General features: G+C 59.6%; 2 protein-coding genes across 2 annotated transcripts; one reads left to right on the forward strand and one right to left on the reverse strand.

Annotated features, from left to right (window-relative positions):
- Nucleotides 1–5,147: 5,147 nt before the first annotated feature.
- Nucleotides 5,148–9,136, reverse strand: LOC146751094 (G-patch domain and KOW motifs-containing protein-like). Its single transcript, XM_085535616.1, has 3 exons — nt 8,901–9,136; nt 8,011–8,281; nt 5,148–5,256 (listed from the first exon to the last, which is right to left on the reverse strand). The coding sequence occupies exons 1-2, from the start codon at nt 9,089–9,091 to the stop codon at nt 8,245–8,247; spliced, it is 228 nt and encodes a 75-aa protein (XP_085391742.1). The 5' UTR covers nt 9,092–9,136; the 3' UTR covers nt 5,148–5,256; nt 8,011–8,244.
- Nucleotides 9,137–11,147: 2,011 nt separating this feature from the next.
- On the forward strand, nt 11,148–25,222 carry LOC146751095 (proteolipid protein 2-like). Its single transcript, XM_085535613.1, has 5 exons — nt 11,148–11,299; nt 15,795–15,950; nt 21,406–21,501; nt 21,814–21,904; nt 25,133–25,222. The coding sequence occupies exons 1-5, from the start codon at nt 11,201–11,203 to the stop codon at nt 25,150–25,152; spliced, it is 462 nt and encodes a 153-aa protein (XP_085391739.1). The 5' UTR covers nt 11,148–11,200; the 3' UTR covers nt 25,153–25,222.
- Nucleotides 25,223–25,638: the final 416 nt, after the last annotated feature.

Genomic DNA, 25,638 nt, shown 5'->3' on the forward strand with positions numbered 1-25,638 from the left:
GGCTCTATGAAGACCCCCCCCCCTGTATTAAGACCCCTTCAAGACCCCCCCCCCGTATTAAGACCCCTTCAAGACCCCCCCCCATATTAAAAGACCACCCCCAAAGACCCCCCCCCATATTAAGACCCCCCCTCAAGACCACCCCCCCCATATTAAAAGGCTCAATAAAGACCCCCCCCATATTAAAAGGCTCAATGAAGACCCCCAGGACCCCCCCCATATTAAGACCCCCCCTAAAGACCCCCCATTACCCCCCAAGACCCCCATAACTCCCCATAGGACCCCATAACCCCCCCAGGACCCCCATAGCCCCCCCAGGACCCCCCCATAACCCCCCCATAACTCCCCATAGGACCCCCATAGCCACCCCATAACCCCACCCAGGACCCCCCAAGACCCCCCCAGGCCCCATAACCCCCCCCAGGACCCCATAACCCCCCCAGGACCCCCATAGCCACCCCATAATCCCCCCCAAGACCCCCATAGGACCCCATAACCCCCCCTGTACCCCCTCAGGACCCCCCCTATAACTCCCCATAGGACCCCATAACCCCTCCCAGGACCCCCATAGCCACCCCATAACCCCCCATAGCCCCCCCAGGACCCCCCCAACCCCCCCATAGTCCCCCCATAGGACCCCATAACCCCCCCCAGGACCCCCATAGCCACCCCATAACCCCCCTATATCCCCCATACCCCCCCATAACTCCCCATAGGACCCCATAACCCCCCCCCAGGACCCCCCCAGACCCCATAAAACCCCCCTATACCCCCCCAGGACCCCCATAGCCACCCCTATACCCCCTCAGGACCCCCCTATAACTCCCCATAGGACCCCATAACCCCCCCCAGGACCCCCATAGCCACCCTATATCCCCCCATAGCCCCCCCAGGACCCCATAACCCCCCATAGGACCTCATAACCCCCCCCAGGACCCCCATAGCCACCCCATAACCCCCTATATCCCCCCATACCCCCCATAACTCCCCATAGGACCCCATAACCCCCTAAGACCCCCATAACCCCCCATAGGACCCCATAACCCCCCATAACCCCCCCAACCCCCCCATAGGACCCCATACTCCTCCCAGGACCCCCATAGCCACCCCATAACCCCCCCCCCCCATACCCCCCCAGACCCCATAACTCCCCCCAACCCCCCCATAGGACCCCATAACCCCCCCTATACCCGCTCAGGACCCCCCTATAACTCCCCATAGGATCCCATAACCCCCCCCAGGACCCCTTAGCCACCCCATAACCCACCCCATAGCCCCCCTCAGAACCCCATAACCCCCCATAGGACCCCATAACCCCCCTCAGGACCCCCATAGCCACCCCATATCCCCCCCATAGCCCCCCTCAGAACCCCATAACCCCCCATAGGACCTCATAACCCCCCCCAGGACCCCCCAGACCCCATAAAACCCCCCCATAACCCCCCCAGGACCCCATAACCCCCCCCATAAACCCCCCACGACCCCCTAGCCCCAATAAAATCCCCCCTATACCCCCCATGCCCCCCCCAATCCCCCCATAACTCTCCATAGGACCCCAATAACTCCCCCCCATACCCCCCCAGACCCCATAAAACCCCCCCTATACCCCCCAGGACCCCCAACCCCCCATAACTCCCCATAGGACCCCATAACCCTCCCCAGGACCCCAAGACCCCCCCATAACCCCCCCCAAGACCCCCCCAGACCCCATAAACCCCCCCCTGCCACCCCAGGACCCCAATCCCCCCATAACTCCCCATAGGACCCCATAACCCCCCCAGGACCCCATAACCCCCCAAAGCCCCCCCATACCCCCCCCCAGGACCTCATAACCCCCCCCAGGACCCCCATAGCCACCCCATAACCCCCCCATAGCCCCCCAGGACACCATAACCCCCCATAGGACCCCATAACCCCCCCAAGACCCCCCCATAACCTCCCCGCAGGACCCCATAACCCCTATAGGACCCCATAACCCCCCCAGGACCCCATAACCCCCCCCAGGACCCCCATAGCCACCCCATAACCCACCCCATAGTCCCCCCAGGACCCCATAACCCCCCCATACCCCCCCAGACCCCATAAAACCCCCCCTATACCCCCCCAGGACCCCCCAACCCCCCATAACTCCCCATAGGACCCCATAACCCCCCCCAGGACCCCCAAGACCCCCCCCATAACCCCCCCAAGACCACCTCAGAACCCCATAACCCCCCAAAGACCCCCCATAACCCCCCATAGGACCCCATAACCCCCCCCCAAGACCCCCCCAGACCCCATAACTCCCTCCAACCCCCCATAGGACCCCATAACCCCCCCCAGGACCCCCATAGGACCCCATAACCCCCCCTATACCCCCTCAGGACCCCCCTATAACTCCCCATAGGACCCCATAACCCCCCCCAGGACCCCCATAGCCACCCCATATCCCCCCCATAGCCCCCCCAGGACCCCATAACCCCCCATAGGACCCCATAACCCCCCCCAGGACCCCCATAGCCACCCCATAACCCCCCTATATCCCCCCATAGCCCCCCATAGCCCCCCTCAGGACCCCATAACCCCCCCATAGTCCCCCCAGGACCCCATAACCCCCCTAAGACCCCCCCATAACCCCCCCCAGGACCCCCCATAACCCCCCAAAGACTCCCCATAACCCCCCATAGGACCCCATAACCCCCCCCAGGACCCCTATCCCCCCTATAATCCCCCCAAGACCCCCCATAGCCCCCCTCAGGACCCCATAACCCCCCAAAGACCCCCATAACCCCCATAGGACCCCATAACCCCCCCCAGGACCCCCATAGCCACCCCATAACCCCCTATATCCCCCCATAGCCCCCCTCAGGACCCCATAACCCCCCCCAGGACCCCCATAGGACCCCATAACCCCCCCCCATACCCCCCCAGACCCCATAACTCCCCCCAACCCCCCATAGCCCCCCCATAGGACCCCATAACCCCCCCCCAGGACCCCCCATAACCCCCCCCAGCCCCCCAGCCCCCCATAGCCCCCCCATAGGACCCCATAACCCCCCCCAGGACCCCTCACCCCCCCTCAATAGGGTCTTATTTAGGGTCAGAAACCCCCCTTACCCCCCCATAACCCCCATAAATTGGGGAGGGGTCTTACCTCTTAAAGGTCCGTCCTATCCCCTCCCCTTGTTTCCAACCCATCCCCCTTAACATGGCCATCCCAAAGGCAGCCACGGGTACGGCCTCATAGTCCTCGGGGGTCCTGCAAATAGGGGGGGGGGGGGTGATTTGGGGGGGGTCTTAGGGGGTCTTGGGGAGGTTTAAGGGGTCCTGGGGGGGGTTATGGGGTCCTAGGGGGGTTTTAAGGGGTCCTGGGGGGGTTATGGGGTCCTATGGGGAGTTATGGGGGGAGATATGGGGTGGGGGGGGGTTATGGGGGGTCCTTGGGGGTCTTGGGGAGGTTTAGGGGGTCCTGGGGGGGGTTATGGGGTCCTAGGGGGAGTTATGGGCGGTCCTGGGGGGTCCTAGGGGGGTTATGGGGTCCTATGGGGAGTTATGGGGGGAGATATGGGGTGGGGGGGGGTCATGGGGGGGTCCTGGGGGGTCTTGGGGTGGTTTTAGGGGTCCTGGGGGGGTTATGGGGTCCTAGGGGGTTTTTAAGGGGTCTGGGGGGGTTCTAAGGGGTCCTGGGGGGGGGTTATGGGGTCCTAGGGGGAGTTATGGGGGGGTGGGGGGTCCTGGGGTGGTTATAGGGGGGTTTATGGGGGGTATGGGGGGTCCTGGGGGGGTTCTGAGGGTCCTGGGGTGGATTTGGGGGGTCTTGGGGGGGTTATGGGGTCATATAAGGCAGTTATGGGGTGGCTGCGGGGTCCTGGGGGTCTTGGGGAGGTTTAGGGGGTCCTGGGGGGGGTTATGGGGTCATATAAGGCAGTTATGGGGTGGTTATGGGGTCCTGGGGGGAGTTATGGGGGGATGGGGGTCCTGGGGGGGTTTTAAGGGGTCCTAGGGGGGTTTTAAGGGGTCCTGGGGGGGTTATGGGGTCATATGGGGAGTTATGGGGGTGGTGGGGGGTCCTGGGGGGGGGTTATGGGGGTCCTATGGGGAGTTATGGGGGAAGATATGGGGTGGGGGGGGTAATTTGGGGGGGGTCTTAGGGGGTCTTGGGGAGGTTTAGGGGGTCCTGGGGGGGGTTATGGGGTCCTAGGGGGGTTTTAAGGGGTCCTGGGGGGGTTATGGGGTCCTATGGGGAGTTATGGGGGAGATATGGGGTGGGGGGTCCTGGGGTGGTTTTAGGGGGTCTTGGGGGGCCCTAGGGGGGGTTATGGGGGTCTTTGGGGGGGGATATGGGGTCCTAGGGGGAGTTATGGGGGGGTTTTATGGGGTCCTGGGGTGGTTTTATGGGGTCTTGGGGTGGTTTTAGGGGGTCTTGGGGGGTTCTGAGGTCTTGGGGGGGGTTTTAGGGGGTCCTGAGGGGGTTTCAAGGGGTCTTGGGGTGGTTTTAGGGGGTCCTAGGGAGGTTTAAGGGTCCTGGGGGGGTCCTGGGGGGGTTTTATGGGGTCTTGGGGTGGTTTTAGGGGGTCTTAAGGTGGTTTTAGGGGGTCTTGGGGTGGTTTTATGGGGTCTTGGGTTGGTTTTAGGGGGTCCTGGGGGGTTTAGGGGGTCTTAAGGTGGTTTTAGGGGGTCTTGGGGTGGTTTTGGGGGTCCTGGGGGGTTTTATGGGGTCCTGGGGGGGTTTTAGGGGGTCCTAGGGGGGTTTCATGGGGTCCTGGGGGGGTCCTGGGGGGGGTTTATGGGGTCTTGGGTGGTTTTATGGGGTCCTGGGGGGGTTTTGGGGGGTCTTAAGGTGGTTTTAAGGGGTCCTGGGGTGGTTTTAGGGGTCTTGGGGTGGTTTTAGGGGGTCCTGGGGGGGGTTTTGGGGTCCTAGGGGGGTCCTGGGGTGGTTTTATGGGGTCTTGGGGTTGTTCATGGGGTCCTGGGGGGGTTTTGGGGGTCCTGGGGTGGTTTTAGGGGGTCCTAGGGGGTTTTAAGGGTCCTGGGGGGGTCCTGGGGTGGTTTTAGGGGGTCTTGGGGTGGTTTTAGGGGGTCCTGGGGGGGTTAGGGGTCCTGTGGGGGTTTTGGGGTGTCTCATGGGGTATTTGGGGGGGTTATAGGGGGGTTTCAGGACCCCCCCCCCATTACTCACAGGCAATGCCCCACTGCCCACGTTCTCCTCCTTGCTCCTCATGGGGATGGGGGCTGCGTTGGGGGGGTCCTGGCCCAGCTCAAGGCTCTGCCTGGCCTCTATGGGGCAAGAAATGGGGGTCAGACCCCCCCCCCATTAAACCCCCCAACCCCCATTTCCCACCCCATAACCCCCCCAACCCCCATATCCCCCCCATAGCCCCCCATTACCCCCCCAAAACCCACCCAGGACCCCATAAAACCCCCCTTAACCCCCCCAAGACCCCCAGGCCCCATAACTCCCCCCAACCCCCCCATAGGACCCCATAACCCCCCCTTCAGGATCCCCATAGCCACCCCATAACCCCCCCTATACCCCCTCAGGACCCCCCTATAACTCCCATAGGACCCCATAACCCCCCCCAGGACCCCCATAGCCACCCCATATCCCCCCATAGCCCCCAAGACCCATAACCCCCCCAAGACCCCATAACCTCCCCCTATAACCCCCATAACCCCCCCCAAGACCCCATAAAACCCCCTTAGCCCCCCCAGAACCCCCCCAAGACCCCATAACCCCCCCCTATAACCCCCATAACCCCCCCCAAGACCCCATAACCCCCCCAAGACCCCATAAAACCCCCCATAAACCCCCAGACCCCATAAAACCCCCTTAACCCCCCTAAGACCCCATAACTCCCCCTATAACCCCCTTTAAGTCCCAATAAAACCCCCCAGGACCCCATAAATCCCCCCTATAACCCCCATAACCCCCCCCAGGACCCCATAACCCACCCCCATAACTCCTATAGGACCCCATAGCCCCCCAACCACACCATAACCCCCCCAAGCCCCATAAATCCCCCTTAACCCCCCCAGACCCCATAAAACCCCCCCAGGACCCCCCTAAAACCACCCCAAGACCCTCAGGACCCCCCCAGACCCCATATCTCCCCCATAAACCCCATAAAATCCCCCTTAACCCCCCCATAACCCCCCCAAGACCCCATAAAACCCCCATTAACCCCCCCATAATCCCCGCAGACCCCATAAAACCCCCTTTAGCCCCCCCCAAAGACCCCCAAGACCCCATAAAACCCCCCATAAACCCCCAGACCCCATAAAACCCCCATTGACCCCCCATAACCCCCCCCAGGACCCCATAACCCCCCCCATAACCCCCTTTAAGACCCATAACCCCCCCCCAGGACCCCATAACCCCCCTCAAGACCCCATAACCCCCCCATAACCCCCTTTAAGACCCCATACCCCCCCCAAGACCCCATAACCCCCCCCTATAACCCCCTTAAGACCCCATAACCACCCCCAGGACCCCATAACCCCCCTATAAACCCCATTAACCCCCCTATAACCCCCCCAGACCCCATAAAACCCCCCTTAACCCCCATAACCCCTTCAAGACCCCATAAAACCCACCTTAAAACCCCCAAAGACCCCCCCAGACCCCATAACCCCCCCCATAACCCCCTTTAAGACCCCATAACCCCCCCCCAGGACCCCATAACCCCCCCCAAGACCCCATAAACCCCCTATAACCCCCCAGACCCCATAAAACCCCCTTTAACCCCCCATAACCCCCCCAAGACCCCATAAAACCCCCCTTAACCCCATAAAACCACCCCCAAGACCCCATAACCCCCCAGACCCCATAACCCCCCATTAACCCCCCATAAGCCCCCCAAGACCCCATAACCCCCCCCTATACCCCCCTTTAAGACCCCATAACCCCCCCTAGGACCCCATAACCCCCCCCAAGACCCCATAAACCCCCCCATAAACCCCCAGACCCCATAAAACCCCCTTTAACCCCCCAAGACCCCATAACCCCCCCTTACCCCCCAGACCCATAAACCCCCAGGACCCCCTAAAACCACCCCAAGACCCTCAGGACCCCCCCAGGACCCCATATCTCCCCCCATAAACCCCATAAAACCCCCCTTAACCCCCCCAAAGACCCCTCCAGACCCCATAAAACCCCCCATAAACCCCCATAACCCCCCAAGACCCCTTAAAACCCCCCTTAACCCCCCCAAAGACCCCCCAGACCCCATAAAACCCCCATTAACCCCCCATAACCCCCCCAAGACCCATAAAACCCCCCAAGACCCCCTTAAAACCACCCCAAGACCCTCAGGACCCCCCCAGGACCCCATATCTCCCCCCCTAAACCCCATAAAACCCCCCTTAACCCCCCATAACCCCTCCAAGACCCCATAAAACCCCATAACCCCCCATAACCCCCCCTATAACCCCCTTTAAGACCCCATAACACCCTATAGGACCCCATAACCCCCACCAGGACCCCATAACCCCCCCCTATAACCCCCTTTAAGACCCCATAACCCCCCCCCAGGACCCCATAACCCCCCCATAAACCCCCAGACCCCATAAAACCCCCTTTAACCCCCCCATAACCCCCCCAGGACCCCATAACCCCCCCTATAACCCCCATATCTCCCCCCATAAACCCCATAAAACCCCCCATAACCCCCCCAAAGACCCCCAAAGACCCCATAACCCCCCCTATAACCCCCATTAACCCCCCTATAACCCCCCCCAGACCCCATAAACCCCCCCCAGGACCCCATAACCCCCCTATAACCCCATAACCCCCCCCTATAACCCCCTATAAGACCCCCCCAGACCCCATAAAACCCCCTTTAACCCCCCATAACCCCCCCAGACCCCATAACCCCCCCCAAGACCCCATAACCCCCCCCTATAACCCCCTTTAAGACCCCATAACACCCTATAGGACCCCATAAGCCCCCAAGACCCCATAACCCCCCCTATAACCCCCTTTAAGACCCCATAACCCCCCCAGGACCCCCAAAGCCCCCCCCCCATATTCACCCTTCAGCAGCTCCTCCACCGCCGTCCTTTCCAATGGGTCCCCATTGGGGGCGTGGCCAACCCCAAAGGGGGCGTGGCCAACCCCAATGTGGGCGTGGCCTTCCTCTTTGTGGGCGTGGCCTTCCTCATTATGGGCGTGGCCTTCCTCTTTGTGGGCGTGGCTTTCTCCCTTGTGGGCGTGGCTTCCGGGTGTCACTTCCGGGTTCCGCCATTTGTGGGAGGGGCGTAGAGGGATCACGAGGTCCTTGGGAGGGGCGGGGCCGGCTTGGCGCTGGTGGGCGGGGTTAAAGCTTTAGCCACGCCCACAAATCGACAAGCGACCAATCACAGCACGCAAAGACATCCCATTTGTGGGCGTGACTAGTTTAAGCCACGCCCACAATCCCCCACCCGACCAATCACAGCCTCTTTATGCAAATGTCCCACTTGTGGGCGAGGCCAGTTTTAACCACACCCACAAACAACACCCGACCAATCACAGCCCCTTTATGCAAATACTCCACTTTGTGGGCGTGGCCAGTTTTAACCACGCCCACAAACCCCACCCGACCAATCACAGCGCCCTCATTCAAATGCCCGCGGTGGGCTTGGCTAGCTATAACCACGCCTACAAACAACACCCGACCAATCACAGCCCCTTTATGCAAATAACCCCCTTGCGGGCGTGGCCAAAGCTTTAACCACGCCCACAGTCCCCACCCGACCAATCACAGCGCCTCCATTCAAATGACCAGCGGTGGGCGTGGCTAGTTTTAACCACGCCCACAACTCCCACCCGACCAATCACAGCGGTCTCATTCAAACCAGCCCGTGGCGCATGCGCACTCATACATCCAACATGGCCGCCGCGCCCCCCCCCACCAACCCTCCCCCACTTCGCGCATGCGCACCTCAACAACTCGCGGTCCTCCACAGCAGTCAGGTAATCCGTATCCGCACTTTCGCCATCCGCACTTTCGCCATCCGGTTCCGAACAAGGCCCGGCCTTTAACAGCTTCCTCCGTTCCGCTTTACGGCTGAAACCGAACGATACCGGCGCCGTTGGGCCTGTAGAACCGGCTTTATCGCTGCTCGCCGCCATCTTGGTTTTTTTTCCCCCGCAAGGGATTGTGGGAAATATGGCGGAGAGCACTTCCGGTTGCGAGGACTACATTTCCCAGGAGGGATTTGCGCGGCGATTCGGACACTCTGATTGGTGGAGCGACAGCCAATCAAATACGGGCTTTGCTGTTGCTATGCGGATATGGGGCAGATTCCATATAGGTTTATATGGGTCTATAGGGGCTCTATAGGGTCCCTATATAATCCTATACATCCCCCCATTGAATCTATAGGGCCCCATATGGCTCTATAGGGTCCCTGTATGATCCTATACACCCCCCCATTGAATCTATAGGGCCCCATATGGCTCTATAGGGTCCCTGTATGATCCTATACACCCCCCCATTGAATCTATAGGGCCCCATATGGCTCTATAGGGTCCCTATATAATCCTATACACCCCCCCATTGAATCTATAGGGCTCCATGTGGCTCTATAGGGTCCCTATATAATCCTATACACCCCCCCATTGAATCTATAGGGTCCCATATGGCTCTATAGGGTCCCTATATAATCCTATACACCCCCCCCATTGAATCTATAGGGTCCCTATATGGGTTTGAGACCCCATATGGCTCTATAGGGTCCCTATATAATCCTATACACCCCCCCATTGAATCTATAGGGCCCCATATGGGTCTATAGGGTCCCTATATGGTCCTATACATCCCCCCATTGAATCTATAGGGCCCCATATGGCTCTATAGGGTCCCTATATAATCCTATACACCCCCCCATTGAATCTATAGGGCCCCATATGGCTCTATAGGGTCCCTATATAATCCTATACATCCCCCCATTGAATCTATAGGGTCCCATATGGCTCTATAGGGTCCCTATATGATCCTATACACCCCCCCATTGAATCTATAGGGCCCCCTATGGCTCTATAGGGTCCCTATGTAATCCTATACATCCCCCCATTGAATCTATAGGGCCCCATATGGCTCTATAGGGTCCCTATATAACCCCATACACCCCCCCATTGAATCTATAGGGCCCCATATGGCTCTATAGGGTCCCTATATGGTCCTATACACCCCCCCATTGAATCTATAGGGCCCCATATGGCTCTATAGGGTCCCTATATGATCCTATACACCCCCCCATTGAATCTATAGGGTCCCTATATGGGTCTGGGGTCCCTATATGATCCTATACACCCCCCCATTGAATCTATAGGGCCCCATATGGCTCTATGGGGTTTCTATATAGTCCTATACACCCCCCCATTGAATCTATAGGGCCCCATATGGCTCTATAGGGTCCCTATATGATCCTATACACCCCCCCATTGAATCTATAGGGTCCCATATGGCTCTATAGGGTCCCTATATGATCCTATACACCCCCCCATTGAATCTATAGGGCCCATATGGCTCTATAGGGTCCCTATATGATCCTATACACCCCCCCATTGAATCTATAGGGCCCCATATGTCTCTATAGGGTCCCTATATGATCCTATACACCCCCCCATTGAATCTATAGGGCCCCATATGGCTCTATAGGGTCCCTATATGATCCTATACACCCCCCATTTAATCTATAGGGCCCCATATGGCTCTATAGGGTCCCTATATGGTCCTATACACCCCCCCATTGAATCTATAGGGTCCCTATATGGGTCTGGGGTCCCTTAGGACCCCTCCCCACTTTTCCCGCCAAGCCGCCCTTAAGCCCCGCCCCCTAATTAATTATTTCCCGCCAAACCGGCCCTTAAGCCCCGCCCCCAAGGGGGCTCATTTGGCGCCAAATCAACCCTTAAGCCCCGCCCCCAAAGGGGTTTCCCCCCTCCATCCCTTCAACCAATCAGCGCGGGGCATCCCCCATCCATCAACCAATCAGAGCGGGGCTACTCCCTCACCTCATCCAATCAGCGCAGGGGATTCCCCCCACATCAAGCCCCGCCCCTCGACCAATCAGAGACGGGTTTCCCCTCCCTATGGGGGAATCCCCTTCTTAGCCCCGCCCCCTTTGTCTCCGCCAACCAATCGCGTGGCTCCTCGGCCTCTAAGCCCCGCCCCCCGCCGCGTGGTTTCCTCACCCCCCCCCTCCGTCTTAAAGGGGCCGCGTCCCCATTATTTGTATGGTCGTTAACATGGAGCCCAGCGGGAACAGGGGATGTGTGGGGGGATGTGGGGCCTTCGCGAGGAGCAGGAAGGGGATGGTGCTCATAGGGGAGATCGTGAGTTGTGGGGCTGGGGGGGGATGGGGGTCCCATAGGGTGAGGTATGGGGGGGGGGGGGGGTCCAAGATAGGGGGGGGGCAGTTGTGGGGCGGGGGGGGGCCTATAGGGAGATCTATGGGGTGGGGGTGTGGGGAGGGGGTCCTATAGTGAGAGCTATGGGGTGGGGAGGGCCCTATAGGGAGAGCTATGGGGTGGGGGGGGGCCAAAGTGGGGTGGGAACCCTATAGGGAGAGCTATGGGGTGGGGAGCCCTATAGGGATATCTATGGGGTGGGGAGCCCTATAGAGATATCTATGGGGTGGGGGAGCCCTATAGAGATATCTATGGGGTGGGGGAGCCCTATAGGGATATCTATGGGGTGGGGAGCCCTATAGGGATATCTATGGGGTGGGGTGGGTCCCATAGGGAGAGCTATGGGGTGGGGTGGGGGGGTACCAAAATAGGGGGTGGGGAAGTTGTGGGGCGGGGGGGGGGGCCTATAGGATGAGCTATGGGGTGGGGGGGCCCCTATAGTGAGAGCTATGGGGTGGGGAGCCCTATAGGGATATCTATGGGGTGGGGGGGGTCCCATAGGGAGAGCTATGGGGTGGGGTGGGGGGTCCCAAAGTGGGGAGGGGGGTGGGATGTGGAGCGGGGGGGGGTCCCTATAGGGAGAGTTATGGGGTGGGGGGGGGTGGGGGGGGCAGTTATGGGGCGGGGGGGGGTCCTATAGGGAGAGCTATGGGGTGGGGAGCCCTATAGGGAGAGGTATGGGGGGTGGGGAGCCCCATAGGGAGAGCTATGGGGTGGGGGGGGCCCTATAGGGATAGGTATGGGGTGTGGGGGGGTCCAAAGTGGGGTGGGGAGCCCTATAGGGATATCTATGGGGCGGGGGTGTGGGAGCCCTATAGGGATATCTATGGGGCTGGGGGGTTCCTATATGGAGAGCTATGGGGTGGGGGGTGTTCCTATAGGGAGAGCTATGGGGTGGGGGGGGCACTATAGGGAGATCTATGGGGTGGGGGGGGGGGCAAAGTGTGGGGTGGGAGCCCTATAGGGAGATCTATGGGGTGGGGGGGGGCAAAGTGTGGGGTGGGAGCCCTATAGGGAGTGCTATGGGGTGGGGTGGGGGGGCCCAAAGGGGTCCCTATGTCCCTATGGGGTCTCTATGGGGTCAGGGGGTCCTTATGGGGTCCCTATTTAAAGGGCCCCCCCCCCCATTTAAAGGGCCCCACCCCTATTTAAACACCCCCCCCCCCCCATCAGCATCCAGGCGTTGTCCTTTAAGCCAACGCCCTTAGGAAACAAACGGCACTTAAAGGGTTAAATAAAGGGGGGCGGGGCTTAGAGGAGGAATCTCAGGCTCTGATTGGTTGAGAGCTGGGCTTTGAATTTAAACCGGGGGGGGGGGTCAGGGCGGTGCCCATCGTTTCCATTGCCAGCCGTTATTGCACCAGCTTTGGGTGGGGTCCACACGCATTAAATGGGCGTTGCCCCTTTAAGAAGACCCCCCCTATATTCCTATAGACCCGACTCAGGGTCGTTGCCCCTTTAAGAGCCCCCCGAGATGGCAGTGGTGGGCCCACCCGTGGCGTTGCCCCTTTAAGGAGACCCCCCTCATATTCCCATAGGGTCGTTGCCCTTTTAAGAGACCCCCGAGATGGCAGTGGTGGGCCCACCCCAGTGGCGTTGCCCCTTTAAGGAGACCCCCTCATATTCCTATAGACCCCGACTCAGGGTCGTTGCCCCTTTAAGAGACCCCCGAGATGGCAGTGGTGGGCCCACCCCAGTGGCGTTGCCCCTTTAAGAAGACCCCCCCTATATTCCTATAGACCCCGACTTAGGGTCGTTGCCCCTTTAAGAGACCCCCGAGATGGCAGTGGTGGGCCCACCCCAGTGGCGTTGCCCCTTTAAGAAGACCCCCCCTATATTCCTATAGACCCCGACTTAGGGTCGTTGCCCCTTTAAGAGACCCCAGACATGGCAATGGTGGGCCCACCCCAGTGGCGTTGCCCCTTTAAGGAGACCCCCCTCATATTCCCATAGGGTCGTTGCCCTTTTAAGAGACCCCCGACATGGCAGTGGTGGGCCCCCCCCAGCATGGCGTTGCCCCTTTAAGAAGACCCCCCTATATTCCCATAGACCTGACTTAGGGTCGTTGCCCCTTTAAGAACCCCCGAGATGGCAATGGTAGGCCCACCCCAGTGGCGTTGCCCCTTTAAGGAGACCCCCCCTATATTCCTATAGACCCGACTCAGGGTCGTTGCCCCTTTAAGAGACCCCCTGACATAGCAGTGGTGGGCCCCCCCCAGAACCCCCTGCGTGGCGTTGCCCCTTTAAGGAGACCCCCCCCCCCGCAATAGTCCCAAATACCCCGACTTAGGGTCGTTGCCCCTTTAAGAGACCCCCGAGATGGCAGTGGTGGGCCCACCCCAGTGGCGTTGCCCCTTTAAGAAGACCCCCCTATATTCCTATAGACCCGACTTAGGGTCGTTGCCCTTTTAAGAGACCCCCGACATGGCAGTGGTGGGCCCACCCCAGTGGCGTTGCCCCTTTAAGGAGACCCCTCTCATATTCCTATAGACCCCGACTCAGGGTCGTTGCCCTTTTAAGAGACCCCCGAGATGGCAGTGGTGGGCCCAGCCCAGTGGCGTTGCCCCTTTAAGGAGACCCCCTAAGAACCCACCCCTCATATTCCTATAGACCCAACTTAGGGTCGTTGCCCCTTTAAGAGCCCCCCCGACATGGCAGTGGTGGGCCCCCCCCCAGCACCCCCGAGTGGCGTTGCCCCTTTAAGGAGACCCCCCCTATATTCCTATAGACCCGACTTAGGGTCGTTGCCCTTTTAAGAGGCCCCCGACATGGCAGTGGTGGGCCCCCCCCCCAAGCACCCCCGCGTGGCGTTGCCCCTTTAAGGAGAATCCCCTCTAGCCCCTATACATCCCCTATAAGTGCTGTGTTGTGGGGTTCTATGGGGTTCTATGGGGTTCTATGGGGTTGTGGGGTCCCTATGGGGTCTCTATGGGGTCAGGGGGTCCCTATGGGGTATCTATGTCCCTATGGGGTTCTATGGGGTCCTATGGGGTTCTATTGGGTTCTATGGGATTCTATTAGGTATTATGGGGTTCTATGGGATTCTATTGGGTCCTATGGGATTCTATGGGGCTCTATATCCTATACATCCCCTATAGGTTCTATGTACGGTGACCCTATTGTGCTATGGGGCGTCCCGTACCCCCGGCTATATGGGGTTCTATGGGGTTCTATGGGGTTCTATGGGATTCTATTGGGTTCTATGGGGTTTCAGCCTCCCTTATGGGGTTCTATGGGGTTCTATGGGATTCTATTGGGTTCTATGGGGTTCTATGGGGTTCTATGGGATTCTATTGGGTTCTATGGGATTCTATGGGGTTCCAGCCCCCCCTATGGGGTTCTATGGGGTTCTATTGGGTTCTATGGGGTCTCTATGGGGTCAGGGGGTTCCTATGGGGTCCCTATGTCCCTATGGGGTCTCTATGGGGTCCCTACGTCCCTATGGGGTCCCTATGTCCCTATGGGATCTCTATGGGGTCAGGGGGTCCCTATGGGGTCCCTATGTCCCTATGGGGTCTCTATGGGGTCAGGGGGTCCCTATGGGGTATCTATGTCCCTATGGGGTCTCTATGGGGTCCCTATGTCCTTATGGGGTCTTTATGGGGTCAGGGGGTCCCTATTGGGTCCTTATAGGGTCCCTATGTCCCTATGGGGTGTCTATGTCCCTATGTCCCTATGGAGTCCCTATGTTCCTATGGGGTCCCTATGTCCCTATGGGGTCCCTATGGGGTCCCTATGTCCCTATGGGGTCTCTATGGGCTCCCTATGTCCCTATGGGATCTCTATGGGGTCAGGGGGTTCCTATGGGGTCTTTATGTCCCTATGGGGTTCTATTGGGTCCTATGGTGTTCTATGGGGTTCCTGCCTTATATCCCCTATACATCCCCTCTAGGTTCTCTGTACCGTGACCCTATTGTGCTATGGGGCGTCCTGTACCCCCGGCTATGTGGGGTTCTATGGGGTTCCATGGCTTCCAGCCCCCCCTATGGGGTTCTATGGGGTTCTATGGGGTTCCATGGCTTCCAGCCCCCCCTATGGGGTTCTATGGGGTTCTATTGGGTATTATGGTGTTCCAGGCCTCCCTATGGGGTTCTATGGGGTTCTATGGGGTTCCATGGCTCCCAGCCCCCCCTATTGGGTTCTATGGGGTTCTATGGGATTCAATTGGGTTCTATGGGGTTCTATGGGGTCCCAGCCCCTCTATGGGGTTCTATGGGATTCCAGCCCCCCCCATGGGATTCTATAGGGTCCTATGGGACTCTATGGGGCACCATGGCTCCTAGCCCCCCCTATGGGGTTCTATGGGGTCCTATGGGGTTCTATGGGGTCCTATGGGGTTCTATGGGGTTCTATAGTGTTATATGGGATTCTATTGGTTTCTATGGGATTCTATGGGGTTCCTGCCTTCTATCCCCTATAGGTTCTGTGTACGGTGACCCTATTGTGCTATGGGGCGTCCCGCACCCCCGGCTATGTGGGGCTGGCTGTGTGTGAGCTCATCTTCAGCTGCATCGCGGTGGTTCTGTGCCTTACGGGGCTGCACCAGCGGCTGCCTGTGGTGCATTGGGGGTGGACCGTGAGTTATGGGGTTTCTATGGGGTATATGGGGTCTATGGGGTCCTATGGGGTCCCTATGGGGTTGGGGGGTCCCTATGGGTCCCTATGGGGTTCCTATGGGGTTGGGGGGTCCCTATGGGTCCCTATGGGGTCCCTATGTCCCTATGGGGTCCCTATGGGGTCGAGGTATCCCTATAGGCTTGAAGGGGTCCCTATGGGGTCCCTATGGGGTCAGGTGGTCCCTATAGGGTCGGGGGGTCTCTATGGGGTCAGGTGGTCCCTATGGGGTCCCTATGGGGTCCCTATGGGGTTGGGGGGTCCCTATGGGTCCCTATGGGGTCCCTATGTCCCTATGGGGTCCCTATGGGGTCGAGGTATCCCTATAGGCTTGAAGGGGTCCCTATGGGGTCCCTATGGGGTTGGGGGGTCCCTATGGAGTCCCTATGTCCCTATGGGGTCCCTGTGTCCCTATGGGGTCCCTATGGGGTTGGGGGGTCCCTATGGGGTCCTATGGGGTCCCTATGTCCCTATGGGGTCTCTATGGGGTCAGGGTTTCTCTATGGGGGTGGGGGGTCCCTATGGGGTCCCTATGGGGTTGGGGGGTCCCTATGGGTCTCTATGGGGTCCCTATGTCCCTATGGGGTCCCTATGGGTCTGGGGGGTCTCTATGGGGTCAGGGGGTCCCTATGGGGTATCTATGTCCCTATGGGGTCCCTATGGGGACTCTATGGGGTTGGGGGGTCCCTATGGGGTCCCTATGTCACTATGGGGTCCCTATGGGGTCGGGGGGTCCCTATGGGTCCCTATGGGGTCCCTATGGGGTCAGGGTTTCTCTATGGGGTTGGGGGGTCCCTATGGGGTCCCTATGGGGTTGGGGGGTCCCTATGGGTCCCTATGGGGTCCCTATGGGGTCCCTATGGGGTATATATGGGGTCTATGGGGGGGTTATGGGGTTGGGGGGTCCCTATGGGGTCTCTATGAGGTTGGGGGGTCCCTATGGGGTCCCTATGGGGTCCCAATGTCCCTATGGGGTCCCTATGGGGTATATATGGGGTCTATGGGGGGGTTATGGGGTTGGGGGGTCCCTATGGGGTCCCTATGGGGCTGGGGGGTCCCTATGGGTCCCTATGGGGTCGGGGGGTCCCTATGGGGTCCTATGGGGTCATGGTGTCCCTATGGGTTCCTATGGGGTCTCTATGGGGTTGGGGGATCCCTATGGGTCCCTATGGGGTCCCTATGTCCATATGGGGTCCCTATGGGGTATATATGGGGTCTATGGGGGCTCTATGGGGGTCTATGGGGGATTATGGGGGTCCATGGGGGTCTATGGGGGTCTATGGGGGGTTATGGGTGCCTATGGGGGCTCAATGGGGGTCTATGGGGGGGTTATGGGGGTCTATGGGGGGTTATGGGGGTCTATGGGGGCTCTATGGGGGGTTATGGGGGTCTATGGGGGCTCTATGGGGGGTCTATGGGGGCCTATGGGGGGTTATGGGTGTCTATGGGGGCTCTATGGGGGTCTATGGGGGGGTTATGGGGGTCTATGGGGGATTATGGGGGTCTATGGGGGTCTATGGGGGGTTATGGGTGCCTATGGGGGCTCAATGGGGGTCTATGGGGGGGTTATGGGGGTCTATGGGGGGTTATGGGGGTCTATGGGGGCTCTATGGGGGTCTATGGGGGTCTATGGGGGTCTATGGGGGGTTATGGGGGTCTATGGGGGCTCTATGGGGGTCTATGGGGGGGTTATGGGGGTCTATGGGGGTCTATGGGGGTCTATGGGGGTCTATGGGGGGTTATGGGGGTCTATGGGGGCTCTATGGGGGTCTATGGGGGTCTATGGGGGGATTATGGGGGTCTATGGGGGGTTATGGGGGTCTATGGGGGATTATGGGGGTCTATGGGGTGTCTATGGGGGTCTATGGGGGTCTATGGGGGGATTATGGGGGTCTATGGGGGAGATTATGGGGGTCTATGGGGGGATTATGGGGGTCTATGGGGGGGATTATGGGGGTCTATGGGGGGGTTATGGGGGTCTATGGGGGCTCTATGGGGGGTCTATGGGGGTCTATGGGGGATTATGGGTGTCTATGGGGGTCTATGGGGGTCTATGGGGGGTTATGGGGGTCTATGGGGCTCTATGGGGGTCTATGGGGGGTTATGGGGGTCTATGGGGCTCTATGGGGGTCTATGGGGGATTATGGGTGTCTATGGGGGGTTATGGGTGTCTATGGGGGCTCAATGGGGGTCTATGGGGGGATTATGGGGGTCTATGGGGGGTTATGGGGGTCTATGGGGGGTCTATGGGGGTCTATGGGGGTCTGTGGGGGATTATGGGGGTCTATGGGGGGTTATGGGGGTTAATGGGGGGCTTAAGGGGCATAGGGCTGCACCAGCGGCTGCCTGTGGTGCATTGGGGGTGGACCGTGAGTTATGGGGTTTCTATGGGGTATATATGGGGTCTATGGGGGATTATGGGGGGTCTATGGGGGTCTATGGGGGGTCTATGGGGGGGTTATGGGGTTGGAGGGTCCCTATGGGTCCCTATGGGGTTCCTATGGGGTCGCGGGGTCCCTATGGGGTCCCTATGTCCCTATGGGGTCCCTATGGGGTATATATGGGGTCTATGGGGGGGTTATGGGGTTATGGGGTCCCTATGGGGTCCCTATGGGGTTGGGGGGTCCCTATGGGTCCCTATGGGGTTCCTATGGGGTCATGGTGCCCCTATGGGGTCCCTATGGGGTCCCTATGGGGTTGGGGGGTCCCTATGTCCCTATGGGGTTGGGGGGTCCCTATGGGTCCCTATGGGGTCCCTATGGGGTTGGGGGGTCTCTATGGGTCCCTATGGGGTCCCTATGTCCCTATGGGGTCCCTATGGGGTCGGGGGGTCCCTATGGGGGCTTATGGGGGTGGGAGGTTCCTATGGGTCCCTATGGGGTCCCTATGGGGTCTCTATGGGGTTGGGGGGTCCCTATGGGTCCCTATGGGGTCCCTATGGGGTATATATGGGGTCTATGGGGGGGTTATGGGGTTGCGGGGGTCACTATGGGGTCCCTATGGGGTTGGGGGGTCCCTATGGGTCCCTATGGGGTCCCTATGTCCCTATGGGGTCCCTGTGTCCCTATGGGGTCCCTATGGGGTCCCTATGGGGCTGGGGGTCTCTATGGGGTCAGGGGGTCCCTATGGGTTCCTATGGGGTCCCTATGGGGTTGGGGTATCCCTATGGGTCCCTATGGGTCCCTATGGGGTTCCTATAGGGTTGGGGGGTCCCTATGGGTCCCTATGGGGTTCCTATGGGGTCAGGGGGTCCCTATGGGGTCCCTATGGGGTTGGGGGGTCCCTATGGGGTCCCTATGGGGTCCCTATGGGGTTGGGGGGTCCCTATGGGTCCCTATGGGGGCTTATGGGGTTGGGGGGTCCCTATGGGTCCCTATGGGGTTCCTATGGGGTTGGGGGGTCCCTATGGGGTCCCTATGGGGTTGGGGGGTCCCTATGGGTCCCTATGGGGTCCCTATGGGGTTGGGGGGTCCCTATGGGTCCCTATGGGGGCTTATGGGGTTGGGGGGTCCCTATGGGTCCCTATGGGGTCCCTATGGGGTATATATGGGGTCTATGGGGGGGTTATGGGGTTGGGGGGGTCCCTATGGGGTCCCTATGGGGTTGGGGGGTCCCTATGGGGTCCCTATGTCCCTATGGGGTCCCTATGGGGTCCCTATGTCCCTATGGGGTCTCTATGGGGTCAGGGGGTCCCTATGGGGTCTCTATGTCCCTATGGGGTCCCTATGGGGTTGGGGGGTCTCTATGGGGTCAGGTGGTCCCTATGTCCTTATGGGGTCCCTATGGGGTCTCTATGGGGTCTCTATGTCCCTATGGGGTCCCTATGGGGTCTCTATGGGGTCCCTATGTCCCTATGGGGTCTCTATGGGGTTGGGGGGTCCCTATGGGGTCCCTATGGGGTCCCTATGTCCCTATGGGGTCCCTATGGGGTCAGGGGGTCCCTATGGGTCCCTATGGGGTCCCTGTGTCCCTATGGGGTCCCTCTGGGGTCCCTATAGGGTCGGGGGGTCCCTATGGGGTCTCTATGGGGTCCCTATGTCCCTATGGGGTCCCTATGTCCCTATGGGGTCTCTATGGGGTCCCTATGTCCTTATGGGGTCCCTATGGGGTCTCTATGGGGTCAGGTGGTCCCTATAGGGTCCCTATGGGGTCCTATGGGGTCCCTATGTCCCTATGTCCCTATGGGGTCCCTATTAACACCCCCCCCCATATAGGACGTACTGCGCTGTGCCGTGGGCTGCCTGCTCTTCCTCATCACTATGGGGTCCCTATGGGGTCCCTATGGGGTCCCTATGTCCCTATGGGGTCCCTATGGGGTCCCTATGTCCTTATGGGGTCCCTATGTCCTTATGGGGTCCCTATGGGGTCATGGTGTCCCTATGGGGTCCCTATGGGGTCAGGTGGTTCCTATGGGTCCCTATGTCCCTATGGGGTCCCTATGGGTCCCTATGGGGTCCATATGGGGTTGGGGGGTCCCTATGGGGTCGGGGGATCCCTATGGGTCCCTCTGGGGTCCCTATGGGGTCGGGGGGTCCCTGTGTCCCTATGGGGTCCCTATGGGGTCCCTATGTCCCTATGGGATCTCTATGGGGTCAGGGGGTCCCTATGGGTTTGAGGGGGTCCCTATGTCCCTATGAGGTCTTTATGGGGTCCCTGTGTCCCTATGGGGTCCCTATGGGGTCAGGGGGTCCCTATGGAGTCCCTATGTCCCTATGGGGTCTCTATGGGGTCGGGGGGGTCCCTGTGTCCTTATGGGGTCTCTATGGGGTCAGGTGGTCCCTATGGGGTCCCTATGGGGTCCCTATGGGGTCGGGGGGTCTCTATGGGGTCCCTATGTCCCTATGGGGTCCCTATGGGGTCCCTATGTCCCTATGGGTCCCTATGGGGTCCCTGTGGGGTCCCTATATCCCTATGGGTCCCTATGGGGTCCCTGTGTCCCTATGGGGTCTCTATGGGGTCGGGGGGTCCCTATAGGGTCCCTATTAACAGACCCCCCCCCCCCCATAGGACGTGCTGCGCTGTGCCGTGGGCTGCCTGCTCTTCCTCATCCCTATGGGGTCCCTATGTCCCTATGGGGTCCCTATGGGGTCTCTATGTCCCTATGGGGTCTCTATGGGGTCCCTATGGGGTCTCTATGTCCCTATGGGGTCCCTATGTCCCTATGGGGTCTCTATGGGGTCTCTATGGGGTCAGGGTTTCTCTATGGGGTTGGGGGGTCCCTATGGGTCTCTATGGGGTCCCTATGTCCTTATGGGGTCCCTATGGTGTCCCTATGGGGTCCCTATGTCCCTATGGGGTCCCTATGGGGTCTCTATGGTGTCCCTATGGGGTCCCTATGTCCCTATGGGGTCCCTATGGGGTCCCTATGGGGTCCCTATGTCCCTATGGGGTCCCTATTAACGCCCCCCCCCATATAGGACTTGCTGCGCTGTGCCGTGGGCTGCCTGCTCTTCCTCATCACTTCCATCATCGTCATCATCGGGCACCGGGACGGAGCCGGAACCGCTGGGGGGGTAAATGGGGGGGGGGGGCTTTAAATGGGGGGCGGGGGCTTTAAGATGGGGGGGGGGTCCTTTAAGGGGGGGGGGGGGATTTAAGATGGGGGGGGGTCCTTTAAATGGGGGGGGGTCCCCTAAATTGGGGGGGGTCCTTTAAATGGGGGGGGGGACCTTAAATGGGGGGGGGTCCTTTAAATGGGGGTAGGTGGGGGGGTCCTGGGGGGGGGGGGTCCTTTAAATGGGGGGGGTCCTGGGGTGTCATTGTATTTGGGGGGGGGTCTCTGACATCCCTTTATGTGCCCCCCCCCCCATATAATATATATCCAGGTCTTTGGGCTCCTGGCCGGGATCCTGTTGGGTTACGACGCCGTCATCAGCCTCCCTAAAAAGGGGGGGGGGCACAACGCAGCCCCCACCGGTGGGTAATGGGGGGCTATGGGGGGTAATGGGGGGCTATGGGGGGTAATGGGGGGTAATGGGGGTCTATAGGGGGTAATGGGGGGCAATGGGGGGTAATGGGATGCAATGAGCCATCACCGCCAGCAGGGGGCAGCACTGAGCTATGGGGGGTAATGGGGGGTAATGGGGGGGATATGGGGATTATAGGGGGGATATAGGGGGTTATAGGGGAACATAGGGGGTTGTAGGGGGATATAGGGGGTTATAGGGGGGGATATGGGGGTAATGGGGGGTAATGGGGGTCTATGGGGGGGGTATGGGGAGGATATGGGGGGTATATGGGGGGATATGGGGGGTAATGGGGGGATATGGGGGGATATGGGGGGTATATGGGGGGCTATGGGGGGGATATGGGGGGTAATGGGGGGTAATGGGGGTCTATGGGGAGTAATGGGGTAAAATGGGGGGGATATGGGGGGGATATGGGGGGATATGGGGTAAAATGGGGGGGATATGGGGGTCCTATGGCATCTTATGGGGGTCCTATGGGGGGTAATGGGGGGCTACAGGGGGGTAATGGGGGGTAATGGGGGGTAATGGGATGCAATGAGCCATCACGGCCAGCAGGGGGCAGCACTGAGCTATGGGGGTTAATGGGGGGTAATGGGGATCAATGGAAGTCAATGGAAGTCAATGGAAGTCAATGGGGGGTAATGGGGGTCTATAGGGGGTAATGGGGGGCAATAGGGGATAATGGGGGGCTATGGGGGGTAATGGGATGCAATGAGCCATCAGCACCAGCAGGGGGCAGCACTGAGCTATGAGGGTTAATGGGGGGCAATGGGGGTAATGGGGGGCAATGGGGGGTAATGGGGGGCTATGGGGTTAATGGGGGTCTATGGGGGGTAATAGGGGGTAATGGGGGGTAAGGGGGGTAATGGGATGCAATGAGCCATCACGGCCAGCAGGGGGCAGCACTGAGCTATGGGGGTTAATGGGGGGCAATGGGGGGTAATGGGGATCAATGGAAGTCAATGGGGGGTAATGGGGGATAATGGGGGATATATGGGGGTCTATAGGGGGGATATGAGGGGATATGGGGGGATATGGGGGGATATGGGGGGGATATGGGGGGGATATGGGGGGCTATGGGGGTAATGGGGGGCTATGGGGGGGCTATGGGGGGCTATGGGGGGTATATGGGGGGGATATGGGGGTCTATGAGGGGTAATGGGGGGCTATGGGGGGTATATGGGGGGGATATGGGGGTCTATGAGGGGTAATGCGGGATAATGGGGGATAATGGGGGGCTATGGGGGGTAATGGGGTAAAATGGGGGGGATATGGGGGTCCTATGGCATCTTATGGGGGTCCTATGGGGGGTAATGGGGGTCTATAGGGGGTCTATAGGGGGTAATGGGGGTCTATGGGGGGTAATGGGATGCAATGAGCCATCAGCGCCAGCAGGGGGCAGCACTGAGCTATGGGGGTTAATGGGGGGCAATGGGGGGCTATGGAAGTCAATGGGGGGTAATGGGGATCAATGGAAGTCAATGGGGGGTAATGGGGGTTAATGGGGTAAAATGGGGGCTATAGGGGGATATGGGGGGATATGGGGGTCTATAGGGGGTAATGGGGGGTAATGGGGGGTAATGGGGGTCTATAGGGGGTAATGGGGTAAAATGGGGGGGATATGGGGGGTATATGGGGGGATATGGGGTAAAATGGGGGGGATATGGGGGTCCTATGGCATCTTATGGGGGTCCTATGGGGGGTAATGGGGGTCTATAGGGGTCTATAGGGGGTAATGGGGGTAATGGGGGCTATGGGGGTAATGGGATGCATTGAGCCATCAGCGCCAGCAGGGGGCAGCACTGAGCTATGGGGGTTAATGGGGGGGCAATGGGGGATAATGGGGGTCTATGGGGGAGTAATGGGGGGCTATGGGGGTCTATAGGGGGATATGGGGGGTAATGGGGGTCTATGGGGGGTAATGGGGTAAAATGGGGGGGATATGGGGGGATGTGGGGGGGATAAGGGGGGTAATGGGGAGCTATGGGGGGATATGGGGGGTTATGGGGGTATATGGGGGGGATATGGGGGGTAATGGGGGTCTATGGGGGGTAATGGGGTAAAATGGGGGGGATATGGGGGGATATGGGGGGGAATGGGGGGGAATGGGGGTAATAGGGGGTAATGGGGTAAAATGGGGGGGATATGGGGGGATATGGGGGTCTATGGGGGGTAATGGGGTAAAATGGGGGGGATATGGGGGGTATATGGGGGGATATGGGGGGATATGGGGGGCTATAGGGGGTCTATGGTGGGATATGGGGGGCTATGAGGGGTAATGGGGGACTATGGGGGGTAATGGGGTAAAATGGGGGGCTATAGGGGGTCTATGGGGGGCTATGGGGGTAATGGGGTAAAATGGGGGGGATATGGGGGGATATGGGGGGATATGGGGGTCTATAGGGGATAATGGGGGGCTATAGGGGGTCTATGGGGGGATATGGGGGGTAATGGGGGGGATATGGGGGGATATGGGGGGCTATGGGGGGATATGGGGGGTAATGGGGGGGATATGGGGGGATATGGGGGGCTATAGGGGGTCTATGGGGGGCTATTGGGGTAATGGGGGGTAATGGGGGGTCTATGGGGTAAAATGGGGGGGATATGGGGGGATATGGGGGGATATGGGGGGATATGGGGGGTAATTGGGGGGATATGGGGGGCATATGGGGGGTAATGGGGGGATATGGGGGGATATGGGGGGTAATGGGGGGTAATAGGGGGTAATGGGATGCAATGAGCCATCACGGCCAGCAGGGGGCAGCACTGAGCTATGGGGGGTAATGGGGGGCAATGGGGATCAATGGAAGTCAATGGAAGTCAATGGGGATCAATGGAAGGCAATGGAAGTCAATGGAAGTCAATGGGGGGTAATGGGGGGTAATGGGGGGATATGGGGGGGATATGGGGGGTATATGGGGGTCTATGGGGGGTAATGGGGGGTAATGGGTGGCTATGGGGGTCCTATGGCATCTTATGGGGGTCCTATGGGGGGTAATGGGGGTCTATAGGGGGGTAATGGGGGGCTATGGGGGGCTATGGGGGGTAATGGGGGGTAATGGGGATCAATGGAAGTCAATGGGGGGTAATGGGGGGCAATGGGGGGTTAATGGGATGGACTGGGGGGGCACTGGGATCCCCATTAACCCCCCTCTATTTCCCCCCCCCCATTCAGATACCAACGAAGGCCCCTGAAGACCCCCCCCAAATTATAGGGGGAGAGCTTAAATTATTATGGGGGGGGGTCTTCCTCTACCCCCCCCCCACCCCCCCAATAGAACCTATGTGCCTTAATTTCCCCCTATGGGACCCCCACCCCCTTTATATGGGACCCCCCCAACCCACTCCCCCCCCATATGGGACCCCCATAACCCTATAGGGTTTCCACCTATGGGACCCCCCCCCACCCCATTACCCCCCTATGGGACCCCCCTATGGGACCCCCCCACCCCATTACCCCCTATATGGGACCCCCCTATATGGGACCCCCCCCCACCCCATTACCCCCCTATGGGACCCCCCCCCACTCCATAGCCCCTATGTGCCTTCGTTTCCCCCTATGGGACCCCTATAACCCTATAGGGTTTCCCCCTATGGGACCCCCACCCCACCCCATATGGGACCCCCCCCCACCCCATTACCCCCCTATGGGACCCCCATAACCCTATGGGACCCCTATAA

The sequence above is a fragment of the Coturnix japonica genome, unplaced genomic scaffold (genome assembly GCF_054131305.1).
Source record: "Coturnix japonica strain WE unplaced genomic scaffold, WE-NBRP24 Scf140, whole genome shotgun sequence".
NCBI classification, from domain to species: domain Eukaryota; kingdom Metazoa; phylum Chordata; class Aves; order Galliformes; family Phasianidae; genus Coturnix; species Coturnix japonica.